Source organism: Bos indicus, chromosome 7, assembly GCF_029378745.1.
Source record: "Bos indicus isolate NIAB-ARS_2022 breed Sahiwal x Tharparkar chromosome 7, NIAB-ARS_B.indTharparkar_mat_pri_1.0, whole genome shotgun sequence".
Classification (NCBI taxonomy): domain Eukaryota; kingdom Metazoa; phylum Chordata; class Mammalia; order Artiodactyla; family Bovidae; genus Bos; species Bos indicus.
The window spans coordinates 18,731,635-18,759,515 of record NC_091766.1 but is presented as its reverse complement, the minus strand read 5'-3'; the positions used below and the strand labels follow the sequence as shown (position 1 = coordinate 18,759,515).

The window sequence follows — 27,881 nt, the reverse complement described above, 5'->3', positions numbered from 1 at the left end:
GCTCTCAAATGTCATCTATGTTGGGTAGTCAGCTGGGAGCCAGTGGCTGTAAATCTAAATAGATATTTTATAGGGGGCAGGTTTTCTATTTGGGGTTAGAATGGGGCTCTCAAAGGCTTGCCTGTCCTCAGGGAGGGAAGAGGAGATGGGAGCGAGCGTCTCCAAAGGTTTCAAAAGTGAGAGAGACAGACAGAAGGAGAGCTGAGAGAGAGAGAGAGGCAGAGGGAGAGCTGGGGAGGCAGAGAGAGGGAGGGAGGGGCTGTGCCCAAAGTTCCCCAGGGTTTTCTCCAGAATTCCACAGTTCTGATGCGTAGGTACTCAGAAAGTGACCATGCTGCATTGCTGGACAAAAGATGCCTGTGACTAGGCTGGGAGTCTGGGAGGTGGTGGGGGAAGCAGCCAGCATCACCTATGAGGCGGAGGCATAGCACTAGGGCAGAACGACTGGCCAAGTAGTTGGCCAAAGTCTATCATGCTGCATTTTCCGATGGGTGGATCCATATCGGTACCCAGTCAGGACACAGAAAGTCATCACAACAGCTATCATTCTGAGCACTGACTATGTGCCAAGCATGCATCATTTTGGGAGGATGGTCCATTTATAGGTGGCTACTTCTCATATTTAGACATGTTGCTCTACTGAACAAGAACTCAACATGTCAGCTGTCCATTGAGCTGTGCTTCCAATGCCTGTTTCTGGGTTGTCTGGGAAGGTGGGAGGTGGTCTCATGCTGAGGCAGAAGGAAGGGAATGTGCCTGCTTAAGCTCCCTTCAAACATGGCCATCCTGAAGAACAGAGGCATTAGCTCTGGGTAAGAGAGGTAGCTGGCCAGTCAGGTCAGACAAACTGGGCTTCTCTCCTCACACACCTCACCCAAGCTCTGACCTCCCACCATCTGTCTAAGCCACCTCCTTTGTGCTCTTGAGCCCAGGTGGTCACTTTCTGCCCCAGCATCCCAGCTGTGGGACCCCGTCCGCCCTCCTGGATGGTAGTTGGGACAGGAACACTGGCTTTTAAATCACAATGCGTTTGGAGAACAACCACACAACAGCTCAGCCCAAGAAATCGAAACCCAAGAGCACGGAAACACAAGACAGACCCAAAGACCAAACGCTTTGATGGGGGAAGGAGCAGGGTAAAGGGGCTGGGAGGGGGAAAAAAAAACGAACTGATCGGTTTTTTCCCCCAAAACGAAACCAAAAATTAATAACTAAATAAAAAGAAGAAAGAAAGAAAAAAAAACAAACGAAGGAAACCAAAGGAGAAAAACGGAACGGAAGACGAGAAACACTCCAACAGAAGGCGTTGGGAATTCACCAAACCGAATCGACAAGAGTGGCATGCAGAGAAATTTTTACATTCTCCCAGCATGCATCAGGCCCAAGTTACCATGACGACGAGGAGTGCAAAAAACTTAGCAACAACATTACCAAAGGATGCATATAGGCGACCACAATGCAAGCATCGCATGTGTGCGGCCGGCCCTAGGCCGGGCTGGGCGCGGCTGAGATTTTCGTGTCTTTCTGGGTTTTTTTTTTTTGCTCTCGCTTGACAGTTTTTTGTTTTGTTTTGTTGGCTTTCAGCTCATTATTCGCATTCTGTCATTTTTTTTAAGTTCATTTTTCTATCATTTTCTGTGTGCATGTCTGCGTGTGTCCGTGTTCCTGTCTGTGTGTGTTTCGTGTGTGTGTGTGTGTGTGTGTGTGTGTGTGACTTTCAGAATGTAAAAATGTGGGTAAAGAAAGTAAAAAAGAAAAAAACACACCAACCTTCTCGAAGCTCTGAGGGATGTAAAGGGGGTTTGATGCAGAACACAATGACATGGGGAGAAGAGAAAAAATAGGGGAGATACAGAGAGTAAAAAGAGGACTTCCCAAGGCTAAAAGCTGCAATAGTTTGTTGAATTTTTTCTTTAAACCAAAAAAAAAATTAAAATTAAAAAACAAAAAGAACAGCAACGACCTTTTCGTCTTTCCTTGACATACACGATCTACATTTGCCTTCCACGATTTTTTTTTAATTCAATTTTGGAGCGTCTGAGGCCCAGGCAAAGGATGGGAGGCCGGACCCCCTAAAGAAAGGACCATCCCTCCAGGGGGCGGGGCACTGAGGACACAGAAGGCTGGCCCCCCTCCCTGGGCGCACCCTGCTTAGAGGGCCCGCCCCCACCCTGCCCCACACTGTCCTCCTTGAGCCCTGCCAGACTTACAAACCCCATTCCCAGGTGTTTGCAGAGAAATAAAGCAGGTTAGACGAAGACCAGTCAACTGGAGTCATGGACGCGCTATAACTCACCAGAGGTGCCATGGCAGCAGACCGGAGGTGTGGCCCCTGCCCACCCACGCCCCCAGGTCCCCAGCCCCACCCCCCACGCCTCCTCCTCCTCAGAGGCGAGCTGCAGAACCCAAGGGTGGCCAAGGTGCTGCTTCAGGGCTGGTGGGGGCTGTGTCTGGTAGGGGGGGAACTGAGGACCTGAGGGTCTCCCACTAAGGGAGGAGCTGCATGACCTCCCAGGTGGAGAACGGTCAGGGGCCTGGTGTGTCAAATCGGGGAAGGGAGGTCCAAAGAAGGGTGGTTTGGGATCAAGGATATGGAGCCACTCGGGGGCAGCCCCGGGGGATGAACTGGACCCCATTTCCTGGCAGGTGGAAGCTGTTTCCACCACAGATCTGACCAGAAACAGCCACGGGGACATAGGAGATGGAGGAGGCAGCAAATGAATATTTCCGAAAGGACGGAAGAGAACCAACCCAGAGATGAGATGGGGTCCCACAGAGGCATCTAGGAGCAGGGGTAGCACCCCCACTTGGCACCTTCGAGGAGACACCAAGGGGCTACTCCCAGGCCCTCCTTGGATTGGGGGTGGTGGTGCCGGGGCAAGGACCCCCGCGCTTCCAGGTGTGACCAAGTGGGAAACCGACAAGCCTCAGCCCAAACCCTGGGACACCTGCCTACAGGAATCCTCCTCTGAGGGTGACTGGGAGAGCACCAGGCTCTGGGGACAACTGAGGCTGTGGGGCCGGCAGGGGCAGCCTTGAAGACTCCTCCCCAACTCTCAGACTGAGGGCGCTGGAGGGCGGGGCGGTGAAGCGGGTACGAGGCCACGAGTCTGGAGAAGCGAAGCGAGCACACAGCAAGGGAAGCACCGCACGACACACCACAGAAGCTGACTTGAATGGGCGGGCGGGCGGGCGGGCGGGCAGGGTGGGGCAGAGGCCTGCAGGCTCCCCCGGCCCTGTAGGCCCACCAGAGACCCCCTCCTTCCGGCCCCGCCCCATCCCCTCCTGTTGCCCCCACCCCAACATCCTGCAGCTCGAGGGACAGCAGTCACCAGGCACGGGGGTGGGGGAATTGAAGCTGCCCCTATTTTACAGGCAAGGAAACTGAGGTCCAGAGAGGGACACCGCCTCGCCCAAGGTCCCGCAGCCACCACCCGGGGTGGGCCTGCCTGCTGGGGTCTGCAGGGGGCAGGGGAGCCCGGAGGCTGTGAGCCCGAGAAGGAAGGGGACCGGTGGGGGCGGGGGGCCCTACCTCGCACGTAGAGGTTGGCGGGTGAGGAGTAACGCACGCCGGCGCTGTTGGTGGCCACGCACTCATACTTGCCCTGGTCGGTCTCCTCGCTGCTCTCAATCTGCAGGGCTCCTGTGGGAAAAGGGGACAAGGCCTGGCCCATCAGGGGGGACCCTGGCTTGGGGGAATGGTGGGAGGGCTGTCCCAGAGTCCCGTCCAGCCTGTCTCTTGGTTGGGCTGGGCCAGAGAGGCAGACAGAAAAGTTGAGTCACCCTAGAAGCCCCCACTGGGTCAGGGCCTCCCTGGCTGCCTGCCTTTCCCCACCCCAATTCTGGCCCATCCTGAACACACCGCATGCCTGGCCAATCCTCCACCCTCAGCTGGGACCTTGTGAATGACTGCCACGTTGAAGGACAAAGCTGGGGCATGGGGGGAATATGTGCCAACTGAGGTGCATTTAGGAAAGGGCCAAATGATGCTTGCCAAGGGGAGGTGGAGGGCAGGTTGGCGGTCCCAATCCACAGCAGCTGCTCCAAAGCCCCTGACACTGAAGGGATCACCTCCAGTGATGTACCAAGCCTGGGAGGAAGTTTGGGGGAGAATGGATACATGTATATGTATATGGGTGAGTCCCTTTGCTGTCCACCTGGAACCATCACAACACTGTTAATCTTCTATACTCCAGTACAAAATAAAATTAAAAAAAACAAAAACAAAAAAAACCAAGGTGCCAATTCAGGGAGCTGGTGGTCGCTTGTTCGTTTCAACCAGTGTGTAAGTGAATGCGGTCTGGGTTCTTCAAGTATGTTTGGAATCACAGGCCTCGAAGCCCACGGTGCTTGTAAATGGAGACAGGGTTGTATTTCTTCAAGGGTGCTTAGATTTCAGAACTGGGTTACCCTCTCCATGAGAGCAAAAGCAAAGGATGCTGAGAGTGATATACTGAGCTGGCCAAAAAGTTCGATTGGACTTTTTCCATACAATGTAACAGAAAAACCGGAGCGAACTTTTTGGCCAATGCAATACATCAAGTAAGTTTGAAATCAAAGAGCTGGATCCAAGCTTTCTGTACTTGAAACGAATTGAAGAATGAATTTCCCCAGACTTACAGTCATCTACATCAATCAGTCTGAATTCATGGACCTGTTTCAAAACCATGGGTCTAGATTCAGGATCCACAAGTGAATGAGTTTTCTAAGTGTATTTGCAATCATAGACGGAGACCCAAGTCCACGGTGCTCAGATGTTAATGGGGAGAATTTTCAAGTGTTTGAAATCGGAAGTCTAAAGGAAAACCTCTAATCTGCACAAATAAAGTTGAGGCTGAAATGCCTCCAATGTGTTTGAAATCATAAAACAAGATTAAAGAATTTGTTGGTCATGAGTCAATAAAGAATTTGAAGAAGTGGTCAATTTTCTTAAGCAGATTTTTTAAAGTTTTTTTAAAAAAATGTGGACCATTTTTAAAGTCTTTATTGAATTTGTTACAATATTGTTTCTGTTTTAGTTTTTTGGCCATGAGGCATGTGGGATCATAGCTCCCCAACCAGGGATCAGACCCGTACCCCTTGCATTGGAAGGTGAAGTCTTAACCACTGGACCAACAGAGAAGTTCCATCTTAAGCATATTTAAAATCACAGGCCCAAATAAAGGGGCTTGGTGCCCACAAGCAAATGAAACCAGGGCAGACTACCTCTTTCAATATGTCTGAAGTCACAGGTCCAGATGAAAGACTTCACTTCCCATGAACATGTGAAAAATGAATGACTCTTCTTAACAGTGTTTGAAAGCACAAGGCCATGGACACTACAGTGTTCACAAGTAAATGAAAATGTGGCCAAGATTTCCCTGAAGTTATCTGAAACCACAGGTCTGGGAGAAATCTTCATTTTCGCAAGTAAGTGAAGTCCAGCAAACATCTCTAAGTATGTTTGAAATCATGGGCCTTGATCAAATACTTCATCACCCATGAACCAATAAAAATGAGGCAGAGATTTCCACAGTATGTTTGAAACCAAAGGCCTGGACCCAAGTTTTCATTTTCGTAAGTTAATTAAACTGACTATCTGTAAGTTTGTTAGAATCACAGGCCTGGACCCTGTAACTTGTTGCTTATGAGTAACATGAAGATGAGGGAATACCTTCAATATCAATCACAGCTGGTTGTTTTTGGTTTTTTAAACTTTTTTCTTTTCTTTTTCTGATCACAGGTTTTGATTAGAGTCCCTGGCACCAGGAATCCAAAAATCCAGTGCGTGGTCCCAAATAAACACCCCTCCTCAGCTTTGTTTGTGGTTGTCCCACACAAGTGGGGGGAACCCACAGATGGGGAAGTTCTCTCTAGGGGCTGTGGATTAGGGTTCTGTCCCTATGTAACACTTCCTACCAATCTCAAGGCTCCAGGGAAGCAGGCAGGCAGATACCACTATGGGGGCCCAGAGAGGGCATAGAACCTGCTCCAGGTCACACAGCAACTCATGGCAAAGTCAGGACCAGACTCAGACTCTTCCCTAGGGCTCCCACCCAGGCCTGTTCTAGTCTAACTTTGGGGCAGCTCCGTGGGGCTGCCTTTGAGACTCTCTGCTCCCTCAGAGAATTGGACCCCCACACCCATACCACATCACCCAGATCTAAGCTCCACAGCTGGAAGGCCCTCCTCTGCACACCCATTGTACAGATGTGAAAACCAAGGTTAGAGACGGATGAGGGCTGCATCCAGAGCAGTCTTCAGCGCTCTGGGTGGGCATGGGAGGCACTGCACCTTCCGGAGGACATAACACCCTGTGGCCAGGTGACCTGAGGGGCCAACATGGCCACACTCAGCCCCCAGCCACAGACGGTGACACAGACACAGAGACTGTATGGACAGTGGGCAGGGTGAGGAGGAGACATGTGGAGGGGGGCCTGGGGCAGCCCCCTGTGGAGCCTGGGGGCTGGGCGGGCAGTGAGAGAGACCGTGAGTGGGTGGGTGGGGAGGAAAGAGCCTCTTACCTCGGATCGGAGTGCTTTCTGTAAGGGAAGCAGAGAGAGTCAGGTGAATGTCAGAAGGCAGTCCTGGGGGGCCGCGGGGCCCCAGGGAGGCGGGGCCGGGCCACCAGCCAGGCCTGTCCACTTGGCCCCCAGGGCTGGGAGGGGGCTAAGGTAGGCAGCCCTGGGTCTATGGACCCTGCAGGCCCTGTCCAGGAAGACGAGGCAAGGCTTCCAGGAGGAGGATGGGCACTGAAGGCTTGCCAATCAGGAGGGCTTCCCACAGAAGGCGGGAATCTCTTGGGGAAGGAGGGGCTGAGTCTAGAAGCCCCTGTGGACTGGCCAGAGGGGCGTGGCTCTGCCTCAGGGAGGTACCTGGCCTGGCCTGGCCTGGCACTGTCGGCTGCCTTCCTTCTGGGCCGAGGGCGGAAGGTCCATGACCTCCCCTCCTAGATTCCTTCTCGGGAGGGACAAGGAACAACGGGGTGGGGTGGGGGGGGGGGCGGGTCTTGGGAATCTTGTTAGAGATAGGGTGGAGAGAAGGGTTAGTGCCCCAGGACTGGGCATTAATTAAGCAAAGGGAAGATGTTACAGACAGGCCAAGTAGGAGGGGCAGGGGAGGGTGGTGAAAGGGGATGGAGGGAAGGAGGAGGGCCTTGCAGCATCTCTAATTTCCAAAAGGAAAAAAGGAAAAGGACTGTGCGTCTCTATGGATTCTGGGGGCTGGGACCGCTCAGGAAACCAGACATGGTAGCCCCTGGTTAGAATTCTGCATCCTCAGGAGTGATATGGGCCCCCCCCCCCGTGCTGATGACAGCTGATAACCCCCAATGCCACAGCAGAGAAAACACACCTCTCTCCATCTGGCCCCAGTCTATTTTGCAGAGGGGCAAACTGAGGCCCACAAGTTCCAAGAATTGTCCCGCCATGAGTCCGAGGCAGGGGCGGGCCTTGAACCCAGCTCTTCGGCCTCCCAGGCTGGGGCCCTTCTAGAACTTTTAGGAGGGTCCTATATTATCTCTTAGAAAATCCCCAGTCTAATGGGGCCACTCCCCCTCTTCATACAGAGGAAGGAGGCGAGAGGAGGGGGAAGGGGAATTTGCCAGAGGCTGTACTGTGGAGAGGAGAAATTCGGGTCAGTGGGAATCTAGGTCAGCTCCTGCTCGGGCTGTTTCACTAAGACTACGGTGACAGAACCGAGAGAGGGAAGGACAGAACTTCCCAAGATGGCCATAATAGCCCATGGTCACTATATTGAGAGGAAGACCACACATGGAGAAAGGGTATTAAAGGCTGTTTTGCCTTCTGCTCCGAGGAGGATGAGAAGTTACTACTGTGGGTCAGTATTGGTCATTCTCACCTTAGTAAGAATTAGCCCAGCAGTTGGATTCAGGGGCTTCAGGTTGGATGCTTGGAAAAGAGAACAAGATGCACCCAGTAGTAGCCCAGACAGAACATTCCCCCTACATCTAGCCCCTAAATTTCTGTACCTTCATATTTTCTAGCAGCGTCAAGGCCCAGAAAGGGCTGGCAAGGGGGATGGGGGTGGGTATGTTACGTATGAAGCTCCAGTGAGTCCCCTGTGGTTTTGTCCTTTTTTCCTCTTTTCCTTTTAGGCTCTTCTCTCTGCAGCCCCCAGAAGGGGAGGGCCAGTGGCCGGGGGGTGGAGGTGGGGGTGGGGAGACGTTAGTAGACATGCCACGTGGAGTGGGTCAGTTACCGTCACGGTGGCTGTTAGTCTGAGGGGAGGAGGTGGGGTAGGGGACACAGAGGGGGGCGTTAGTTGTTGACATGGTGAAGAAATTAAACTTACCAAAGGTTTCTGAACGTTTACAACAGAGGGACAAGAAAAGAGAACAGGAACGTTAACGGGTGGTTATACAGAAGCCTGTATCCTCTGAGGATGGGAGGGGATGTTGGAATAATAATTAGATTGATTACAATGTGTTTTTTTTTGGCTGCGCCACGTGGCTTGTGGGATCTCAGTTTCCCGACCGGGGATCAAACTTGCATCCCCTGCAGTAGAAGCTCAGAGTCTTAACCACTGGACCACCGGGCAAGCCCCTTGATGATGATTTTTAAAGCAGCTGATGTTCACTGAGCTCCTGGTAGGGCCAAGCAGCCTGTCAGGGGCCCCTGACAGTGACGCTAGGGAGTAGGCACATTTCATGAGGACACTGAGACCCGGAGAGGAGGACCTGCCCAGGTGACCGGGCACCTGGGTCCACACTCAATCATGTCATTATACTGGTGTGACAATGGTGGAAACCAGCAGAGAAGCAACTGGGTTCCCAAGGCTGCCACCACTCCTCCAGCTGAACCCCGCAAGCTGCAAATATCCTCAGACAGGTTGGCACCGGGAAAGCTACATCTCTCCCAGGGTGAGGTCCACGTCTCTCCAGGGAAGAAATTTTGGGCTTAACATCTGCCCCTTTTGAGGTTTTGGGTCTTTGCTGGGGGGAGCAGAAAGTAGGAAATGGGCAAGCGGGACTCCTCGGAAGACGAGGCTGGGCAGTGAGTGGCGGGGGAGGTTCGCTGAGAATGATGGAGAGGCTTTCAGGCAAGACTGGCTGCAGGGTGGGGGCCCTCAGAGAAGAGGGAAAGGGAAAAAGGGGGTACACCCACACATGTCTTCAGAATGGACCAAAGCACGCAGGAGTGCCCGTGCACATGTGTGCATACACAAGGACCAGCCTGAGACATGCACGTGAGAGGGGCTGTCACACAGACACACGTGTGGCTGAGATGCACGCGGACAAATTTTGCTCTGGCAGGGGGAGGGCAACCTGTGTGCCGATGGTATGGCCTACATGTTAAGTCGGGACATGTGGGGAGCCTGGACACACACACACAGAGGTTCGTGAAGCAGTGTGACAACAGACACAACGCACACAGAGCTCCCCAGACAGGTGGGCTCACAGGCGGGGCGTGGGGCTGCTGTGCTGAGACACAAATGCGGAAGTGCCTAGCCCCAAGGTGGCCCAGGCCCTGTGCTCCGTCCCAAGGCCCCCTTAGCCTGGGTGGACCAACTAGTGCCCCATCACATCCTTACTGCCTGTCTTAGAGATGCTGTCTCTCTGCAGCCCTCTGTGGCTCCCCATTACACTCCCTGTCTATGCCCTTATCTCCTCTGCAGATGCTCACTGCTTCAGCACTGGAAACACTCTCTAGCCTTTGCTTTATGCTCGCCTCTGCTCCTACCTGTCTGGACCTCACTATATCCTCACAGGACACGTCCACTGTTTCAGCTCAGAACACACTCTTCCCCTGCCGGCTTCCATGGCTCCCCAGTACCTCGACCGTGCCGTTATACAGCCAGTGCTCAGATGCTGAAGATGGCCTTCCTTCAACACCCTCCACAGCTCCCCATCACCTCTGCCTGTCTGTCCCCCACTGTGTCCCCAGTGCAGGGGCACAGGAGATACCTATCCTCCTCTGGCTTTCCACTACCTGCAACTCTCTGTACCCCATTAGGACCCCATTGCCTGGGTACTGGGGACACTCTGCCCCCACGGTCTCAGCAGCCCCCATCACTGTGCATATCTGAGTCAGCTATGGCTCCACTCAGGCACTGAAGAACTTGCCATAGCTCCCCATCACCCCCTGTCAGTCTCCACCTTATTACATCCCCACTGATTCGGCTCCAAAGACACCCTCTCTCCCCTCCGAGGCTGCAGATGAGCACTGCCTTTCTGTATTCCTTCAGATCCCGGGGCGCGGGCCCTGAGATGCTGCCCTCCCCCTGCCATCCTCCTGGCCCCCTGCGCTCACCCGATCGCAGCTGCTTGATGCGCCCATTGCTGGCACTGGGGTCCACGGGCAGGAAGTCCTTGAACCAGGTGATCTCAGGGTCCGGGTTACCACTGGCAGCACAGAGCATCGTGGCCGTCCGCGTCCGCTCCACCACCTTCAGCTGGGGGCCCATGTCGATGTTGGGGAAACCGGGGGGCAGCTGGTCCTCTGGGGCGGCGGGGGTGGGTGATGGGGAAAACAGCAGAGATACAATTATTGCACAGCTGTCCCTCCAGGGTGGGGCTTGGGGATGGGCCCTGGAGACAGCCCTTGCCTGGATGGGTAATCTCCTGTAGCCTGTTTCCTCCTCTGTCTGTGGGCAACTGTGGTAACTGCTGGGAGGGCATCAGGCTAGACCAGTGTCTCTGATCGGGGCCAATCCTGCCCCCAGGGGACACTGGGCCACGTCTGGGGATGTCCATGGTTGTCACTCTTGGCATCAAGTGGGTGGGGGCCAGGGATGCTGCTCCACCCCTCACAGTGCCCAGAACGGCCCTGATGTCAACAGTGCTGAAGTTACAGAGCCCTTGGGTTACATCACAGCAGCCCGAGGGAGCTTTTCGAAATGGAAACAGGGCCACACCACCCTGTGTCGCCCGCCCTGCTGTAGTCTCCTCCACCCTCCAGAAGAACCCAGGCTCCTTGCCTGGCACTGGTCCCCAGTGGCCTTGGCAGCCCCATCTTGGGCCAGCCTCACTCTTCTCACTCTCTCCATCCAGCCACACCAGTGACCTTGGTCCCCCAAAGTCATCAGGCCCCCTCCAGCATCACCTTGGGCAAAACTCGCAGTCACAAGTTATAAACACCCTGGGAAATCCCCCGATGGACCAGAGGTTAAGGCTCTGCACTTCTACTGCAAGGGGTATGGGTTCCATCACTGATCGGGGAACTAAGATCCCACGTGCTCATGGTGTGGTCAAAAACTAATAATAAAAAGTAAAACCCTCCCGTACTCTAGAAAATCCAAACATCGAATTCCATAGATCACAACGCATCTGTGTCTCTGCCGTGTCCTTACCACCCCATGTAGGTCCTGGCACACAGTAAGTGCTCAATAAATGAGCGAATGACTCAGCCTCAGTTACTCCCAATCTGTGAGAGGCATGCCTCCTGGCCTCGGTCTCCCTATTCACTGGTTAGCCTCCGGATGGAGGTGGGGGGGGGAGAAAATACCTCTCCCTGGAGACTTGGTCCCCATGTTCTAGTGATGGGTAAGAATGTGGTTCCCTTGGCACATACACACCACTACATATAAAACAGGTAACAAATAAGGACCTACTGGATCGTACAGGGAACTCTACTCAGTACTCTATAATGGCCTATATGGGGAAAGAATCTGAAGAAGAGTAGATACGTGTATTTGTATAACAGATTCACTTTGCTGGTTTTTAGCATGCATGCGTATTTAGTCATGTCTGACTCTCTGCAACCCTATGGACTGTAGCCCACCAGGCTCTTCCATTCATGGGATTCTCCAGCCAAGAATACTGGAATGGGTTGCCATGCCCTCCTCCAGGGATCTTCCTGACACAGGGATTGAACCTGTGCCTTCTGTGTTGGCAGGAGAATTCTTTACTGCTGTGCCACCTGAAACTAACACAACCAAGGTGACAAGCCGGGTGGCCTCCGTTCGTGTAACCTGCATGTCGCGCCATGGGCTCCGCGGCCTGACTCAGCTGGAGTTGGCACCAGGGAGGGGGGATGCGGCTTCAGGGCCTCCTGGCAGGTCCTGCCCCCTCCTGTACACTTTGCCTTCCCCCCTTCAGCACCTGGACTTCTGGTTCCTTTTGTTCTGACCCCTAATACCGCAGCTCCAGTCTGGCCTCACATCCACAATAGACAAAGGGTTCCCTGGGGTGGGGCATACCACCTCAGCAACAGTTAAAACACCCACCATCCCCTTGTTATGGGCTGAAATGCACCCCACCCGCATTCACACGTTGAAACCCTATGAATAGGCTGGATGGCATCACCGACTCAAGGGACATGAGTTTGAGCAAGCTCCAGGAGTTGGTGAAGGACAGGGAAGCCTGGCATGCTGCAGTCCATGGGGCTGCCAACAGTCAGATACCACTTAGCGACTGAACAACAATTCATAGGTTGAAACCCTAACCCCCGGGACCTCAGAATTAGACTATATTTAGAGATAAGGAGTTTACAGAGATCATTAAGTCAAAGGCAGTACTAGTGCGACCCTAATCCAACAGGATTGGTGTCCCCCTAAGAAGAGGAGATTAAAACCCAGGCACACACAGAGCAGAGATCATACACAGATGGAGGAGAAGATGGCTGTCTTTGAGCCAAGGAAAGAGGCCTCAGAAGGAACCAACCCTGCCGACACCTTGATCTTGGACCTCCAGCCTCCAGGACTGTGAACAAAAACATGTGAAGTAAGCCACCCAGATGGTGGTACTTCGTTAGAGCAGCCCTAGCAAACTAACACAGTCCCCATCCCACCCCAATGAACAAGTGATACAGTGACAAGTGACAAGAAAGTGACTGCATACAGGGCTGATGAGACAGAAGACACAGGCCTGCTTGTCTGGGGCAGGCAGAAATGTGTGTTGGTCCCGTGGAACCAGGGGTGGGGGTGACTTGGCATCACCCACCTGAGACCCCTAAGCCTGTACACCAAGGAGGAAGGCAGAGGTATTCCCAAGGTGCCAATACTAACAGCAAAAGGCTGGCGACAATCTAAATGTCTGTCAACAGACCCTCATTATACACAGGCCAGGCCATCCACAGGGCAGGTCCCCCAAACAGCAGAAGGAATCACCTTACAGATTCAGAACAAAGTCCAAGATGCACTGCTAACTGGACAAAGTGAAAGATGTGTAGACCAAGGATTGAAAACTACGGCCCTTGAGCCAAGTCCGGCCCCCTGCTTATTTTTGTTGATAAAGTTTTATTGGCACACAGCCACACCCACTGGTTTCCTCATCATCCCCAGCAGCTGGCCCGAACTGAGAAGTTGCAACAAAGACTTTCTGGCCTGCAGGGTAAAAAATATTTACTCTCTGGCATTTTACAGGAGAAGCTTGCCACTTCCTGGTATAGACAAAGCTGCTATTTGCGTAAAAAGGAAATAACACTCATTTATTTGATTACAGATGCCCAAGAGGGAAACAAGGTATGGCGGGGCTATTGGGGGATGGACAGGGGACTGGGGAAGAGGTAGGCAAGAAGACACCATGTGGGGAGAGAATAGAGACCCAAGTACTTGGAGGGTGCAGGAAGCCAGGACCGGGTGAGGGAGAGGTGGGCAGGGACACTATCACCCCATGTCCGAAGTTAAACAACAGAGCTGTGGTTCCTGTCCAGGCAGGAGTCACTTCATAGAGGAAAACAGCGTGAGTCCCAAAACCTGAGCACTAAGTATGTACCAGGCAATGTTAGGTAATTTCCTGTATCCGCCTCTGAGAAGGGATCCATTTCACAGAGGGGAAAGCTGAGGTTCAAACACTGGGCACACCTGCCCTGAGTCATACAGTCCAGTCTCAGCCAAGACTGGAATTCGAACCCAAGCTGGGCTAAATCTGGAGGAAGCTGGATGGAGCCAATGACTGCAGAACCCCCAAGCTGGGCCTGGACTTGTCGGGTCAAAGCGGCTGGATCCAGGCTGAGCTGTTTCACACCCAGTTCGTTCTTTCTGGGCCCGGAGGCCTGGACCACCTCACTGCATGATCCTGATTGGCTACTGATGACGTCACTGGAGGGTCGGGCCAAGATAACCAGGCCTCAAGTCTAGGTGCTCAAAGCTGGCCTAGACATGCTGGAGGCTGGGGCTGCCAGGGTCCCTCTGTGCTGACGTTTCCTGTGTGTGTGCACACGGGTGTGCATGTGTGCTCACCCACACCCCACGTGTGTCCACACGTGAGCACTTCCTGGGTGCGTGCAGCCCCGCGGGGGAGGGGCGTGCGTTGTGGGCAGCAGCCAGCCAGGGTGGGGGGGTAGGCTGCGGCCGCCTGACGTTACCAAGAGCTCCTAATTAAACAAAAATGTTCATCGAGTACCACATTGTGCTGGATTCCTCGGAGTTTAATTAAAACAACAGCGTGAGAGGCGTGCGCAGCGTCCACAATCAGATGGCAGCGGGGGAAGAGAGGTGGGGGGGAGGGCTGGGCCCAGCCGCCTGGACCTTCCCGCTCAGCTGGCGGGTCCCTGGGGCTCAAAGGAGACAGGGGGACAGGCGCTCCGGGTCAAACGCTCTGGGCTGAGCGCCCAGCCCAAGCACCACGTCTGTTGAGGCGGCCTGAGAACACAGAGATGCTGAGGGCCGAGATGGGGGGCAGGGAGCGGAGATGTGTCTTTCCCAGACTCCCAGAGACTGGGCAGTTAATAGATTCACAGCGTGTCCTTTTAACTCTCTGAGCGCTTACAATGGAGGCTGGCACGCGGGGCGGGGGGCGGAGGGGTGGGGGACGGGGGGCGGGTGGTGTGTGTACAGCGGGAGCCAGGCTGTGCCCGGGGAAAGGTCAGGGCAAAAATATCTGCTGGGAAGAGGCGGGGCGGACTGGGGCAGGCGGACTCCTCCCCTCCCCTCCCCCTTCCTCCATCCCCTAGCAGGACCAGCTCCAGGCCCCACACACAATGAAACTATGGGGCCCCTTGTTCGAAAATTACTAGGAATTTCCAGGTGGTAACAGACGAGGGCGGGCACACATCAGGGTCTGGGATCAAGTGGCCCTGTGGCCAATATGACGGCTCCTCCCAGGGCTCCAAGCTGCCAGAGAGGACACTGGGTGACTCCCAACCTGGGTGCCACATGGGGGGACCACCTGCCCCCTAATGGCTGGCAGTGACTTGTACTTTTTTTTCTTTGGGCCACGTGGCGTACCAGGATCTTAGTTCCCTGACCAGGAATCGAACCTGTGTCCCCTACAGCTGAAGTGCAAAGTCTTAACCACTAGACTGCCAGGGAAGTCCCGGATGGCTTTTTCTTAGAGATCAGAGAGGGTCAGAGTGGCGCTGTAGCTGACAGGCAGAACCCACCCCACAGCTGCACAATGGCTGATGGCAGCTGTCCTGTCACAATCAGAAGAACAACAATGATGGCAATAATATCAGATAGGTAGCACCAACCAAATGCTTGTTCCCCACACAGCACCGTTAGTGCCGGACTTGTTTTGTCCACTTCTGTGGTTTGTGTAACAATCCCTTGTGGTGAACATCATTATTATTCCACTTTGGAGGTGAGGGAACTGCAGCTCAGAGAGGTTCATTAACTTGCCCAAGGTCACAGAGCTACAGAATGGCAGTGCCAGGATGTGAACTCAAGTTGCAGGCCCCTAGGTTAAATTAATCACCTTGCAAGGGAGAAGGCAGTTGGGAGCAGCTGGTGGGCAGATGGGAGGCGGGTTTGCAGTAAGACTGTCTGACTGATGCTGTATTACAATAAGGAAGCCATTTCCTGGTGCCCCAGCCTATGGAGGCCAGCAGGCAGTCCACAGGAAGGATCCATGGGAATGTGTGGGAAGGTGTGGTTAGCTGCTTCTGCCTAGCCAGCTATTTCTCCTTTGTTTCTTTGGGGAGACCACCCCTTATTCACTCTGTCTACATGGGCTGACCCACCCTTGACTTCAGGGAAAACTCTGCCAATCAGAGTATTTCTTCTTCCAACCACAGTGACAAGCTCAGGGATGGTCATCTGACCCAAGGTGGGTCAATGAACAGTCCTGAGTCACTTAGTCCTCTCTTCCGTGTACAGGCCCCAGAGTCTGGAGCTAATGGGGAGATATCATTGAGAATACAGCTGATAGGGAAGAGAACACCCAGAGTCTGAAGATAAACCCTGGAACATGGTATGAGTTCCTGGATCCAGCTGAACCTGAAGCTGTTATAATCCACAAACATTTTAATTACATGAACAAATGAATTCTCCGTTTCAGTTGGATGCACCTTTTGTGCCAGTCTCTTAACAGGCTGCTCTTCTTTTCTGCAAAGGCTCAATAAATTCCTACCAGAAGGCTCTAAGACCCAGTGGTATTATGGGCTAAAAAAAGGAGATCAAAGTCCCCCACAAGTGAAAATCCAAAGCAAGACTTTCACGGATCCCTTTGGTATCTGTCCCCAAAACCAGGCCCCAGGGCCTCCTCCACACACCCTGGGGAGCCCGATACCTCGGAGGACAGTGAGCTTGGCGTGAACGGTGATCTCCCCGACTGAGTTCTGGGCCACACACTCATACACATTCTCGTCTCGGGGTGTCCGGAGTGGCTGGATCCTCAGTACGGCCCCTGCACTCCCATCGAACTCGATCGTCTGTCGTGGAGAGGGGAGAGAGGTCAGGGTGAGGCTGGAGTCCCAGGGGTGATCAGGAGAGGAGCTGGGGGCTATACACACGTGTGTGTACAGGCCCTGTATAGATACTGAAGGCAGAAAACTGGGTCTGTACGAGTAAAGGGTATTGTGTGTACATGGGTTCGTGACACACACACGTAAGTCTGGGGACAGGCATGCAAAATGTGGAAACGTGTATGTCTGACCGTGGACATGGGCACAGGGTTGCAAATTCCCTTCTGTGAGATAAAGGTTCAGAGAGGCAGGGCATTGCTTGAGGATACACAGCACACAGGTGGCAGAACAAGCGAGCCTGGCAGAGCCCTCACGGAGCACGTGTCTCCCTGCACCTGCCAGGGAGGTGGTGGACGAAGAGAAGGGTCCCAGATGGAGAGGGAGCCAGCTCCACGTAGGAATGTTCCTGGGACGGCTTCCATGGCTGAGCGGCCATGGCCCCATGGCAGGGGTGGGGTGGGGTAGGGGGGCTGGCCCTGGGCTGTCTCCCCTCCCTTCCCTGGCCACTCACCTCAAAGCGCTGTGAATTGACCTTCTTGCCCTTCTTGTTCCAGGTCACCCGCGGCTTGGGGTCGCCCGTGGCCTGACATACAAAGGAGGCCACGCCCCCTGACACACCGATCTGGTCCTTGGGTTCTTTGATGAACCTGGGGGGCTCTGGGGAGAGAAGAGGAAAAGGGGCTCTGGTGGGCCTGGGCATGTGACCAGGACCCCATGGGGCCAGGTAAACGTGCCCTCCAGTGCGCCTGGCCACAGAGGTACCACGTGGGCCCGACAGGAGGGCTGGAGAGGACGAAGGAGAAATGGTGGCACTGCTCACCCTCCATGGGTACCCCGGGCCTGCCCAGCACCCCACCTCCCCGCTATGGATACAAGAGCCACACACACACACACATGGACACAGCCTCATTGTGGGCACACCCACTCAGATGTAGTGCCACAAAGGAAAGTGGGAGGGGAGACCCCCGAGAATCTAGGGTCCCCAAATTAGGCCCTCCGTAGTGACCAGCCAAACCCTGGAGGGTCCTTGGTCCTAACATGGCTTGGGAAGAGATAGCTTGGCCTAATCCCCCGATGGCACAGGTGGGGAAACTGAGGCACTGAACAGGGAGGCGGGGGGTGACCAAGGGACCCGAGGTCAGAACCAGCGCTCGAACCAAGGCGCCAGCCTCTTCATCTGTGGGAGGTGTCCAAACATGAAGGGTCAGAGAAGGAGGCCAAAGCTCAGAACAGGTGATTGGATGCTGCCAGCCACTAGAGCAAATGCTTATTGAGCACCTACTGTATGCAGATGGTGTACACTCAGAAACATCCAGTTCTTCTGGCAGGGATTTCCCTGGTGGTCTAGTGGTTAAGACTCTAAGCTTCCAATGCAGGGGGTGTGGGTTTGATCCCTGGTTGGGGAACTAGTATCCCACACGCTGTGCAGTGTAGCCCCCCTCAAAAAAAAATTCTTCTGACAGTGCTGGGTGAGCAGAGCCACCATAATCCTTATTTCACACACAGGAAAGGTGAAGCAAGCCATCTGCTTGGACACACAGCCAGCCAGGGGCTGAGCAGGGATTTGAATGGGGCTGGTCCTGTGCCCACATCCTCTGTCCCTCATGATGATGTGATGTGCTAAAATCTCCCCAGGTAAGTCTCCCGTGGGAGTTAGGATGTCTTTTATACCTAGACAGTTTCAAGTCTGGACCTCACTCAGGCTATAGCACCTGGTGAGAGCTCATTAACATTGTTCTCTTTTTTTTTTTTTTATGGACTTTTCACAGTAACCTTTAAATTGCTCAAAGGGATCCTGGATTTCCAGCCATAGTAAAGATATAAGATATCCCATAAAATGAATTCAGTTGTTTCTCAGAGTTTTGCCAACAGATTTAAGGGCTGCCACATGCTTAGAAGGTCCTGAAGGAAACAACCCATCTATCCAACAAAAGGGGATTATTAAATGAATACGGCCACCCACGAAGTGGAATATTATGCGGCTGTAAAAAGGGACAAGGATACTTCTGTAATGAGCTACTCGGGAAGGAATGTAAGATACCCTACAAAATGGACAAAAAATGAGGAGTAAAATGTGTAGTGAGTGTTATTTGTGTGATGAGAAAACTGAAAATGGGTAAAGTGTGTGTGTGTGTGTGTGTGTGTGTGTGTGTGTGTGTAGAAACAACACCTGCCTCTGAGAGGAGAAAGCAGGTAGCCAGACTTAGGGGGAGGGAGGCTTCACACCCTGGTGCCTTTTTTAGACTGAGAAGTATTTGCAGATAAATTGCAATTATTATTTCTGTAAGGTTTGACTAGAAAGGTGAGTAGATTGAAGAAATATATTAAATAAAAGTTTGGGATCTGAGGCATAGAGGATCAATAACTCCAGTTTGAGCAACAATTGGGCCTCAGAGGTTCATCTAGAAAGTTTTGGCTACTCAGGAGTGCTGAGAAGTTCAAGAAGACCTCAGGTTCCACAAACCCCAATTTCTACCATCTGTGACTCAGGACGGGTCTTGAACAAAATAGAGTCCCTAATCCCATGGCTTGACTGGCCTCACCTCCCTCATTTCAGGCTGTGCTCCCATTGATATGACCCTGTGAGTCTACACTGGCCATCTCTTTGGAAAATCAGTAGACCCACTGCGTGCAGACATGTGTGGCCTCCTTCAACTCCTGTGTTGTCTACCGAGGAGGTGACTGTTCATCCCATTATACAGAGAGGACTGTGCAGCTTGAGAGAGGTTAACGAGCTTGTGCGAGTTGGGGTTTGAACCTGGGTCTCTCTGACCCTAAGCCCGCATCTTCTGCTCCTCTCACCCACCAGGTCCAGAGCCTGACTGACATGGTTTTGCTGCTCCATGCTAAGCAGCCCCGGGCTGGGCCCGCCCCTCCTCCTGGAACGGTGACTGGGGCCATAAGCGTCCCCAGCCAAGGTCAGGGGGGAAAGTCACTGCAGTTGGGTCAGGAATCTTGCTTCTGGGAAAAACCCTCCCTCGGGAGCTGCTGGAAGGAAGGGCAGAAGCCAGCTGCAGGGAGGGGAAAGCATCCAGCTGCCTGTTTACCACGCGGGGCCGGGGACACACCCCGAGGACCCTCCAATCCAGGGAAGGAGATTCGACGAGAGCCTGCACTGTCCTTTCTCCTCCTTGCGTCTGGCAGCTTCAACCTCTGCTCGGCCAGCACCTCCCCCAGGGAGCCTTCTTGGATTACCACTGGCTGGGTCAGGACCGCCTCTGTCCCCATCCTTCCCTGGGTGCCCCCCTCCACCACAGCCCTGATCACACTGGGCTGAAATACTTGGTCCCGTGCCACCTGGCAGGGTGGGTGTGAAATGGACCCCACTCCCGGGGACTCCTTCATACTACCTCTCTGAGCTCGGTGACCCTTGAAAAACTGGGGCTTTGAACCCTGTGCATGTGTGCTTGCTAAGTCGCTTCAGTCATGTCTGACTCCTTGCAACCCTATGGACTGTAGCCCACCAGGCTCTTCTGTCCATGAGATTTCCCAGGCAAGAATACCAGAGTGGGTTGCGATGCCCTCCTCCAGGGGACCTTCCCCACTCAGGGATCAAACCCACATCTCCTACGTCTTCTGCGTTGACAGGTGGGTTCTTTACCACTAGCGCCACCTGGGAGGCACTTGAACCCTGATGTTTGCCAAATACTGAGTAATGAAGCTGCCCACTCGCTCCCTGGCTCCCCCTCTCTTCAGGGCAGACGCCTCTCAGCCTACGTCCAGGCAGCTCTGGGAGCCCAGCCAGCCCAGAAAAGCTTTCTCCACCCGCTGCATCTCCCATTAGACTAATTCTTGTGGATACTTAAAGTCTCTTATTTGGACAACCCTCCCCTCCTCTTCTTGGCAAAGGGGCTCCAGACACAAGAAAGACACTGGGGTATGGCTGCAGCTTAGGCAAGCAAGAGTTCCTTTTGTGCTGGGCCTGTTCTCACACCAGCTCTATTCCGAGGCTCAGAGAGGGTGATTGACTGGCCCCTGCTCACCCAGCTTGTGATAGGCAAGAGCTGTTCCAACTTGGTCCCACTTGGTTCCCAAAGCTTTGCACACTGTACACTTGATACACAGGGTTGTGGGTTTCTGGTGACAGAGAGCACCCTGGGTGTTTCCATTTCTTAGATGAAGAGACTGAGGTTCAGAGTGGTGATGCCAACAGCACTGGGAGGTTGGGAAGGGCTTGGCTCGATTTCTGTTTTTCCATTTCAGATTCTGCAGAGGAAAATCTGGTGCCGGAGGTAGAGCCCCACCCACCCTCCCGTCCCTTCCAATCCAGGCTGGGCCAGCCACACCGCGTCCTGGGAAGGTCCCCCAGGACCGAGAGCTGTTTCTGGGGCAGAAACCGCTCCTTTTGGTGCTGGGCGGTGGACATCCCAGCTGCCTGCCTGGGCTTTCTCCCGCTGACAGCCCCCACCCAAGCGGCTCCCTGAGGACCTGGGCTACTCTCCTTGAAGCTGGCAATGCCAATCATGGTGCCCACAGCCCCTCCGCTGACCACCCAGGTGTCAGGGCTCCTGCTAAGCAGACCACCTCTTGGGATCAAGATGCCCCAGCTTTGGAGATGGAGACCTGGGTTTGAGTCTAGGCCACTACCAATACCTATAGGGATACAGTAGTAACAACTGCAGGGACTTCTCTGGGGGTCCAGTGGTTAAGACTCCACACTTTCAGTGCAGGGGATTATGGGTCGGATCCTCAGTCGGATATAAATAATCAGTAAGTACAGGACTCCCTGAGGGAGCACCCACTGAAGTAGCATGGCTACATGCCTGGCGCTAATGCCCTGGGTCACTCTCCCTGCGGTGGTTCACCCTCTGCTCTGGTTCCCTCACCCCACCTCCGCCAGTCCTCCCTTGGCAGCCAGAGGGGACCTGTGAGTATCTGAGTCAGGTCTTGCCCACTCATTCTGCCCATGGCCCTCTGGGTCTCCCATCTCCCAGGGAGCAAAACCCCATGTCTTTCAGTAGCTCATACACACACACACACACACACACACACACACACACACACAGAAGTTGCTCAGTCGCGTCCGACTCTTTGCAACCCCATGGATTGTAGCCCACCAGGTTCCTCGGTCCATGGGATTTTCCAGGCATGAATACTGGAGTGGGTTGCCGCATGCTGCTGCTGCTGCTGCTAAGTTGCTTCAGTCGTGTCCAACTCTGTGCGACCCCATAGATGGCAGCCCACCAGGCTTCCCCATCCCTGGGATTCTCCAGGCAAGAACACTGGAGTGGGTTGCCATTTCCTTCTCCAATGCATGAAAGTGAAAAGTGAAAAGGAAGTCACTCAGTCATGTCCGACTCTTCGCAACCCCATGGACTGCAGCCTACCAGGCTCCTCCGTCCATGGGATTTTCTAGGCAAAAGTACTGGAGTGGGGTGCCATTGCCTTCTCCGCATAAGACCCTGCAAAACCTGCCCTGCCCCTTCCTTGCTCTCCCCTTCACTCACTCTGCTCCAGACACACAGGCTTCTCACTTCTTCCAAGATGCCAGGCCTTCCTCTTACCCCAGGGCCTTTGCACAGGCTATGCCCTCTGCCCAGGACACTTTCCACACTCTCCCAACATGAGTGGGGCACTCTCCTCAGCTCCTTTAAGACTCTGTTCAGATGCCATCTTCTTGGTGCAGTGTAACACCCTCTCACCCATTTAAAATGCAGCCCCCAACCCTCCACTCACAAGCTCATCTCCCTTTCTGTTTGTCTTGCTCCTGGGCGTGTCTACCATCCTGCACACTTGGCGTTGGTCCTTCATGAGATGATCAGCTCCAAAAGAGGCTGGGATATCTGGTTTGTCCCCTAGGTCTAAACCAATAGTAGGTGCTTATTAAAAACCCACTGAATGAATGAGAGCACAGAAGCAGCCATAGTCCAATGACAGACACAGGATTTGAACCCGGGTCAGGAGAGTCTCCAGACTGTGATTTCCACCCTACTCCTCACCACAGACATTCTGTGGCCTCAGTTTCCTCATCTATAAATGGGAACAATCTCAGCTCCGTTCTGCCTGAGGCTGGTAACTGTCAGTCACAGATTTATGACTTATTCCACTAGTGTACGTTAAATTAGTGGTTCTCATGTAGGGGTGCCATCAAGATGATGGGGCCAGGGGTGCTCCACATCCCACAGTGCCCAGGACACCCTCCCCCCAGAGAATGCTCTGGCCCTGGTATAAGCAGTACCAAGGGCAGGGGGCACCCTGAGTTAACTAAAAATGCTCAGCCACCCTCAGCCTGCCATTCCCACTATGAGGAATATAGCCCAGAAGACACAGGCCCTAGAAGGTGACTGGCCAGATCATGGCCCAGTTATGTCTGGCCGCTGACCCAGAGGCAATGTGGGGTGATGGGTAGGAACCTGGGCTCTGGCACCAGGCAGTCAGGCTGCTTCCTGGCTGTAATGTAACCTCACCGTGCCTCAGCTTCCTCATCTGTACAATGGGGATGGGGAGAACAGCATCCATCTCATCAGACGGTGGTAGTTGATCTGAGTGGGTTAGGCATTTACTGTAAAATATTATGAAAACAAGAAAAAGCACAAATGTACGTAGCAGGTGTGTATGTCTCTGGTGTTCTCACCCAGGGGCAATAATTCTCATGCTCGTGATAACCCTGGATTGCAGGCCTACTATGTGTAGGCAGCATGCAGGGGTTATGGCATGTCCATGTCCTGGGAATGCTGGGAGGTGGATGATGCTGAGTCTCATTCAATCATGGTGGAAACAGCCACCGAGAGAGGCTGACTCATTGGCACAAAGTCACATAGCAGGTTGACAGCAAAGTCAGGATTCAAATCCAGCCTAATACTGGATTCCCAGTTTTTCTGCTGACTTGACACTTAATGTCCCTATAGGCCTGAATAACACTCCTCTAGGCCCTTAGTTCGGAGAAGGCAATGGCACCCCACTCCAGTACTCTTGCCTGGAAAATCCCATGGACGGAAGAGCCTGGTAGGCTGCAGCCTACGGGGTCGCTCAGAGTCAGACACGACTGAGCGGCTTCACTTTCACTTTTCACTTTCATGCACTGGAGAGGGAAATGGCAACCCACTCCAGTGTTCTTGCCTGGAGAATCCCAGGGACGGGGGAGCCTGGTGGGCTGCCATCTATGGGGCTGCACAGAGTTGGACACGACTGAAGCGACTTAGCAGCAGCAGCAGCAGGCCCTTAGTTGTGAGACAGACCTTGGCATTGGGCCCAGGACCAACCCTCATCCTTCCCACATTACTTCCACAAACACAGCCTTGCCCATCCCCAAAATACAGGAAACTTTTTTTTTTTAAACTCCAGACCTTTCCATGTGATAACACCTTGACCAGTAATGCCCTTTCTACAGGCAAACTCCTACACACCCACAAAACCCCAGATCCAATGCCCTCTCTCCCAAGAAGCCTCCCCTGGCTCCTCCTGCGAAGATTTGATTGCCTGTGTGTCAACCAACTGGTCACTGGAGTTTCTACTTGTGGCAAGGGAAAGTGAACTCTGTGGCTTCTTCAGGAGTGACTTCAAGTAAGTCCCTGCCTCCTCCTCTGAGCCTTGGTTTCTCTGATCCAAAAATGGGGGTGGTAATGAGACTAGCTGGGTTCTGTGAGGTGGAGGGAGAGGAGGCAGATAAAGTCTGCATTTACCACTGGTCTGGGTGCAGAGTCGATCCTTCGGAAACCCACATGGTCACCCCTGTTACTATGACTGCTTTTTAATACCATCCTTAAGATCTGCCTCTGCATCTCACAGGACCCAGCACAAAGCAAGCATTCTACTTGGCCTCGTTCACGGAGCACAAAGGCTCTGCTTGGCAAAACCACGGGCCCCCAGGGAGAGGTGGGGAGACGTGTTCACATGCGCACATGCAAACTCAGATGCCCGCACTTACCTTCTGCAGCACAGCCTCCGACCAGCAGGACCACAAGGAGGCCCACAGGTCTGATCACAGACGCTACACCATGGCCCCAGGCAGGCGCCATGCTCAGCCGTGACCTGCAAACTTCGACCTCTGACCTCCACCCTGGAGGGGGGGATAGCCCCCCAGGTCCCTCACAGAGAGGCCTCGAGCCAAGCGTCAGACGGGGCAGCGTCTGCAGAGATAAACAAAGGGGCTGTGAGAGGGGAGCAGGAATCCAGGGTGCCTTCGTGGGGGAGGCAGCTGGAGGATCACAAAGGGGCAGAGGAGAATCATGGGGTTCGAGGGTCATGGGGCGATGAAGGAGCAGAAAAAAAGCACTGAGCCCCTATGATGAACTGAATGTCTGCGTTCCACCCCCAACAAAATCATGATGCTGAAATCTAACCCTTCATGTGGATGGTATTAAAGGTTTTTGGGAGGCCATCAGGTCATGTGGTGGAGCCCTCATGAATGGGATTAGTGCCCTTATAATGGGGCTTCCCTGGGTGGTTCAGACGGTAAGAAATCTGCCTGCAATGTGGGAGACCCAGGTTTGATCCCTGGGTCGGGAAGATCCCCTGGAGAAGGGAATGGTTACCCACTCCAGTATTCTTGCCTGGAGAATCCCATGGATAGAGGAGCCTGGTGGGCTACAGTCCATGGGGTTGCAAAGAGTCAGCCATGACTGAGTGGCTAACACTTTCACAGGGACCCAGAGAGCTCCCCCACTACCCCCACCACGAGGACACAGCTAGAAGAGGGTCATCTGCAAATCAGGAGGCGGGTTCTCACCAGACACTAGATCTGCCAGCATCTTGATCTTCGGCTTTCGGCCTCCAGAACCGTGAGAAATGAGTGTTGTTTATAATCCTGCTCACTCTATGATATTTTTTATGTCAGCCTGAATGGACAGAGACACCCCCTGGCTGGGTCCTGATCCCATTTAAGCCTCAGCTCTAATGGAGCCCAGACCCCAGACCTTGGCTGAGCCCCCCAACCCCACCCAGGCTGAGCTCCCCCCCGACCAGAAATCACTCTGAACATCGAAGTCCTTCCCCTCCCAGGCTGAGCCTGTTGAAGGCCAAGGCTCCAGGTGACACTGCCGACTGTCCCTACAAACCAGGACCCTTTGACCACCAGATGGATCCTCCCTCCCAAACACCCCTGCTGGTTCCTGCCCTGCTCTAACACCTATGGCTCCTGTGACCCCCAGAGGAAGCCGTTCCTGCTGATCTCCTGCCCCCTCCCTTGGGAGGTATAGCCACACAGCCCCAGCTCAACCCCACCTCCGAGCCTTTGAACCCACTATGTTCCTTGCCAGGAATGCCATTCCCCCCGATCCCAACTGCTGAGTGACAGGTCTCAGTTCCACTGTCGCTTCCTCCGGAAGCCCTCCCTGCCTCTCATAGGTCAGCCCCCACCCCCATGCCACATCCCACGGCTTCAGAAACGACTGAGCTCATCCTCCACGGCATTTATCCCAGTTTGCAAGTCAAATGCGAATGTGTATCACCAGTGTCTGTTTCTCCCACGGGAATTCAACCTCTGCTAAGGCAGAAGGGTCCTTCTCAGGACCCAAACCCTGGGACAGCCCCCTCCCCGGTGCCCTCCCTAGCCAGGGCACAAGGGAGGGACAGGGAGAGGCCATGCCCTGGGTGGGTCCAGGCCATGGCCACAAGGATGGGTGCCACGTAATGATGGGGCAGCCCCCGTGATTCTGGCTCCCAAAATACCCAGCTGCGGTCACCTCGCCCAGCCCCAGAGCAGCCCCAGGGGAAGGCTGGGCTGGTGGTGGCCGGGTCATGGTGCAGGGTGGAGAGTGGAGGAATCATGATGAGAAGAGTGGGGGCTGGGGGGCTCAAGAGGCACACAGTTAGACCACAGTGAGACCAGACAGAGATGGAGGCTGCTTGCACACAGTCAGGTCACAGTCAGGGAGACCAGACACCACCACAGATGTACAGTCAGGTGACAGAGATGGGTCCACACGCATCAGTTCAGTTGCTCAGTCATGTCCGACTCTTCCTGTCCATCACCAACTCCCAGAATTTGCTCAAACTCATCTCCATCGAGTTGGTGATGCCATCCAACCATCTCATCCTCTGTCGTTCCCTTCTCCTCCTGCCCTCAATCTTTCCCAGCATCAAGGTCTTTTCTAATAAGTCAGTTCTTTGCATCAGGTGGCCAAAGTATTGGAGCTTTAGCATCAGTCCTTCCAATGAACGTTCAGGATTGATTTCCTTCAGGATTGACTGGTTTGATCTCCTTGCAGTCCAAAGGACCCTCAAGGGTCTTCTCCAACACCACAGTTCAAAAGCATCAATTCTTCGTAGTCAGGCCAATAACACTCACCACAGGCACACGGACAGGCACAAAATCAGGCTCCAGACAAAGGGTTGCAATGGGGCTGACAGCATATGTAAACAGTCAGATCAGAGGCAGACACGGGTCCACGCCAAGACCACAGATCCACAGCCGGGTGAGACATGTACACACAGGGTCACGGTCACGTAGGCAACATACACACACAGCTGGGTTGTGGGCAAACATGAATACGGAGGCAGATGTGAGCTCCATGGAGGACGGGAGGTGAAAACACACAGCCCCCAGACTCAGATATGGGCACACAGTGGGGCGACAGAGATAGGCAGTCAGCAGACTGAGCTTGCACCCATCCAGACAATATACACCCAGAAACGCATAGTCAGACCCCCTCCTCATCCACGTGTACACACACAGTCAGGCACGTGCACAGTCAGACCACAGACACACACTGGGACCCAACTGGTCCAGGATGTGCAGATGGGGAAACGGAAGCCTGGAGCCAGCCACCTCCCCTGGCAATCCCTCTACAGGCCCTTTAAGAGCAAAAGTGGCTGACGGGGACGGTGAGGGCCCTAGCTGGAGAAATGGCCCATGGCCAGCTGCGGCCAGGGTGACCACAGCAGCTGACGCTGCCCACAGATGCACATAGGCTCAGCCCCATCTGGGAACAGGGTAGGGCTCTGGCCCAGACCACTTGGATCGGCGGGTCAGGCCTGCACAGAGCCTCAGGGAAACTGAGGCAGCATAGCAACACAGGCTGCCAAACCCAGGGTTGCCAGGTCCCCCTGGCATGGGGGTAAGGTGGGGGTGACCTCCTAGTTCCTGTCTACTCACCTCCAATAAAAGTTGGCATGGGCAGGGGTCACCTGCATGAAGGGCCCCGGCCACGATGTTCCCCCGCTCCCCATGCCCCATGGGAGCCAAGGGCAGCTGCCTTCTAAACTGGGAGGCCCCTAATTACCCACTGGGCCCACGCCTTCTCAATGACTGGGCAGGATGGGGCTGATCCAGGCACAGGCAGGGCCCGGCCATCAGCTCCTGTCTCCCCCGAAGAGGCCAGTCCAGCCTGCTGGGCTGGGCGGGGGGGTGGGGGGGTTGAGGGGGTGGGGTAGGGG

General features: G+C 54.1%; 1 protein-coding gene across 1 annotated transcript in view; it reads right to left on the bottom strand.

The window, feature by feature from the left end:
* Positions 1 to 27,881, bottom strand: part of PTPRS (protein tyrosine phosphatase receptor type S) — a 110,933-nt gene that overhangs the window by 41,476 nt on the left and 41,576 nt on the right. The window contains exons 2-8 of the mRNA XM_070793048.1: positions 24,433 to 24,634; positions 17,077 to 17,222; positions 16,391 to 16,532; positions 10,251 to 10,439; positions 8,293 to 8,301; positions 6,504 to 6,521; positions 3,533 to 3,643 (exon numbers count right to left, since the gene is read on the bottom strand). Coding sequence (XP_070649149.1) covers positions 3,533 to 3,643; positions 6,504 to 6,521; positions 8,293 to 8,301; positions 10,251 to 10,439; positions 16,391 to 16,532; positions 17,077 to 17,222; positions 24,433 to 24,523 — 706 coding nt within the window. The 5' untranslated portion in view covers positions 24,524 to 24,634. The remainder of the gene's footprint in view (positions 1 to 3,532; positions 3,644 to 6,503; positions 6,522 to 8,292; positions 8,302 to 10,250; positions 10,440 to 16,390; positions 16,533 to 17,076; positions 17,223 to 24,432; positions 24,635 to 27,881) is intronic.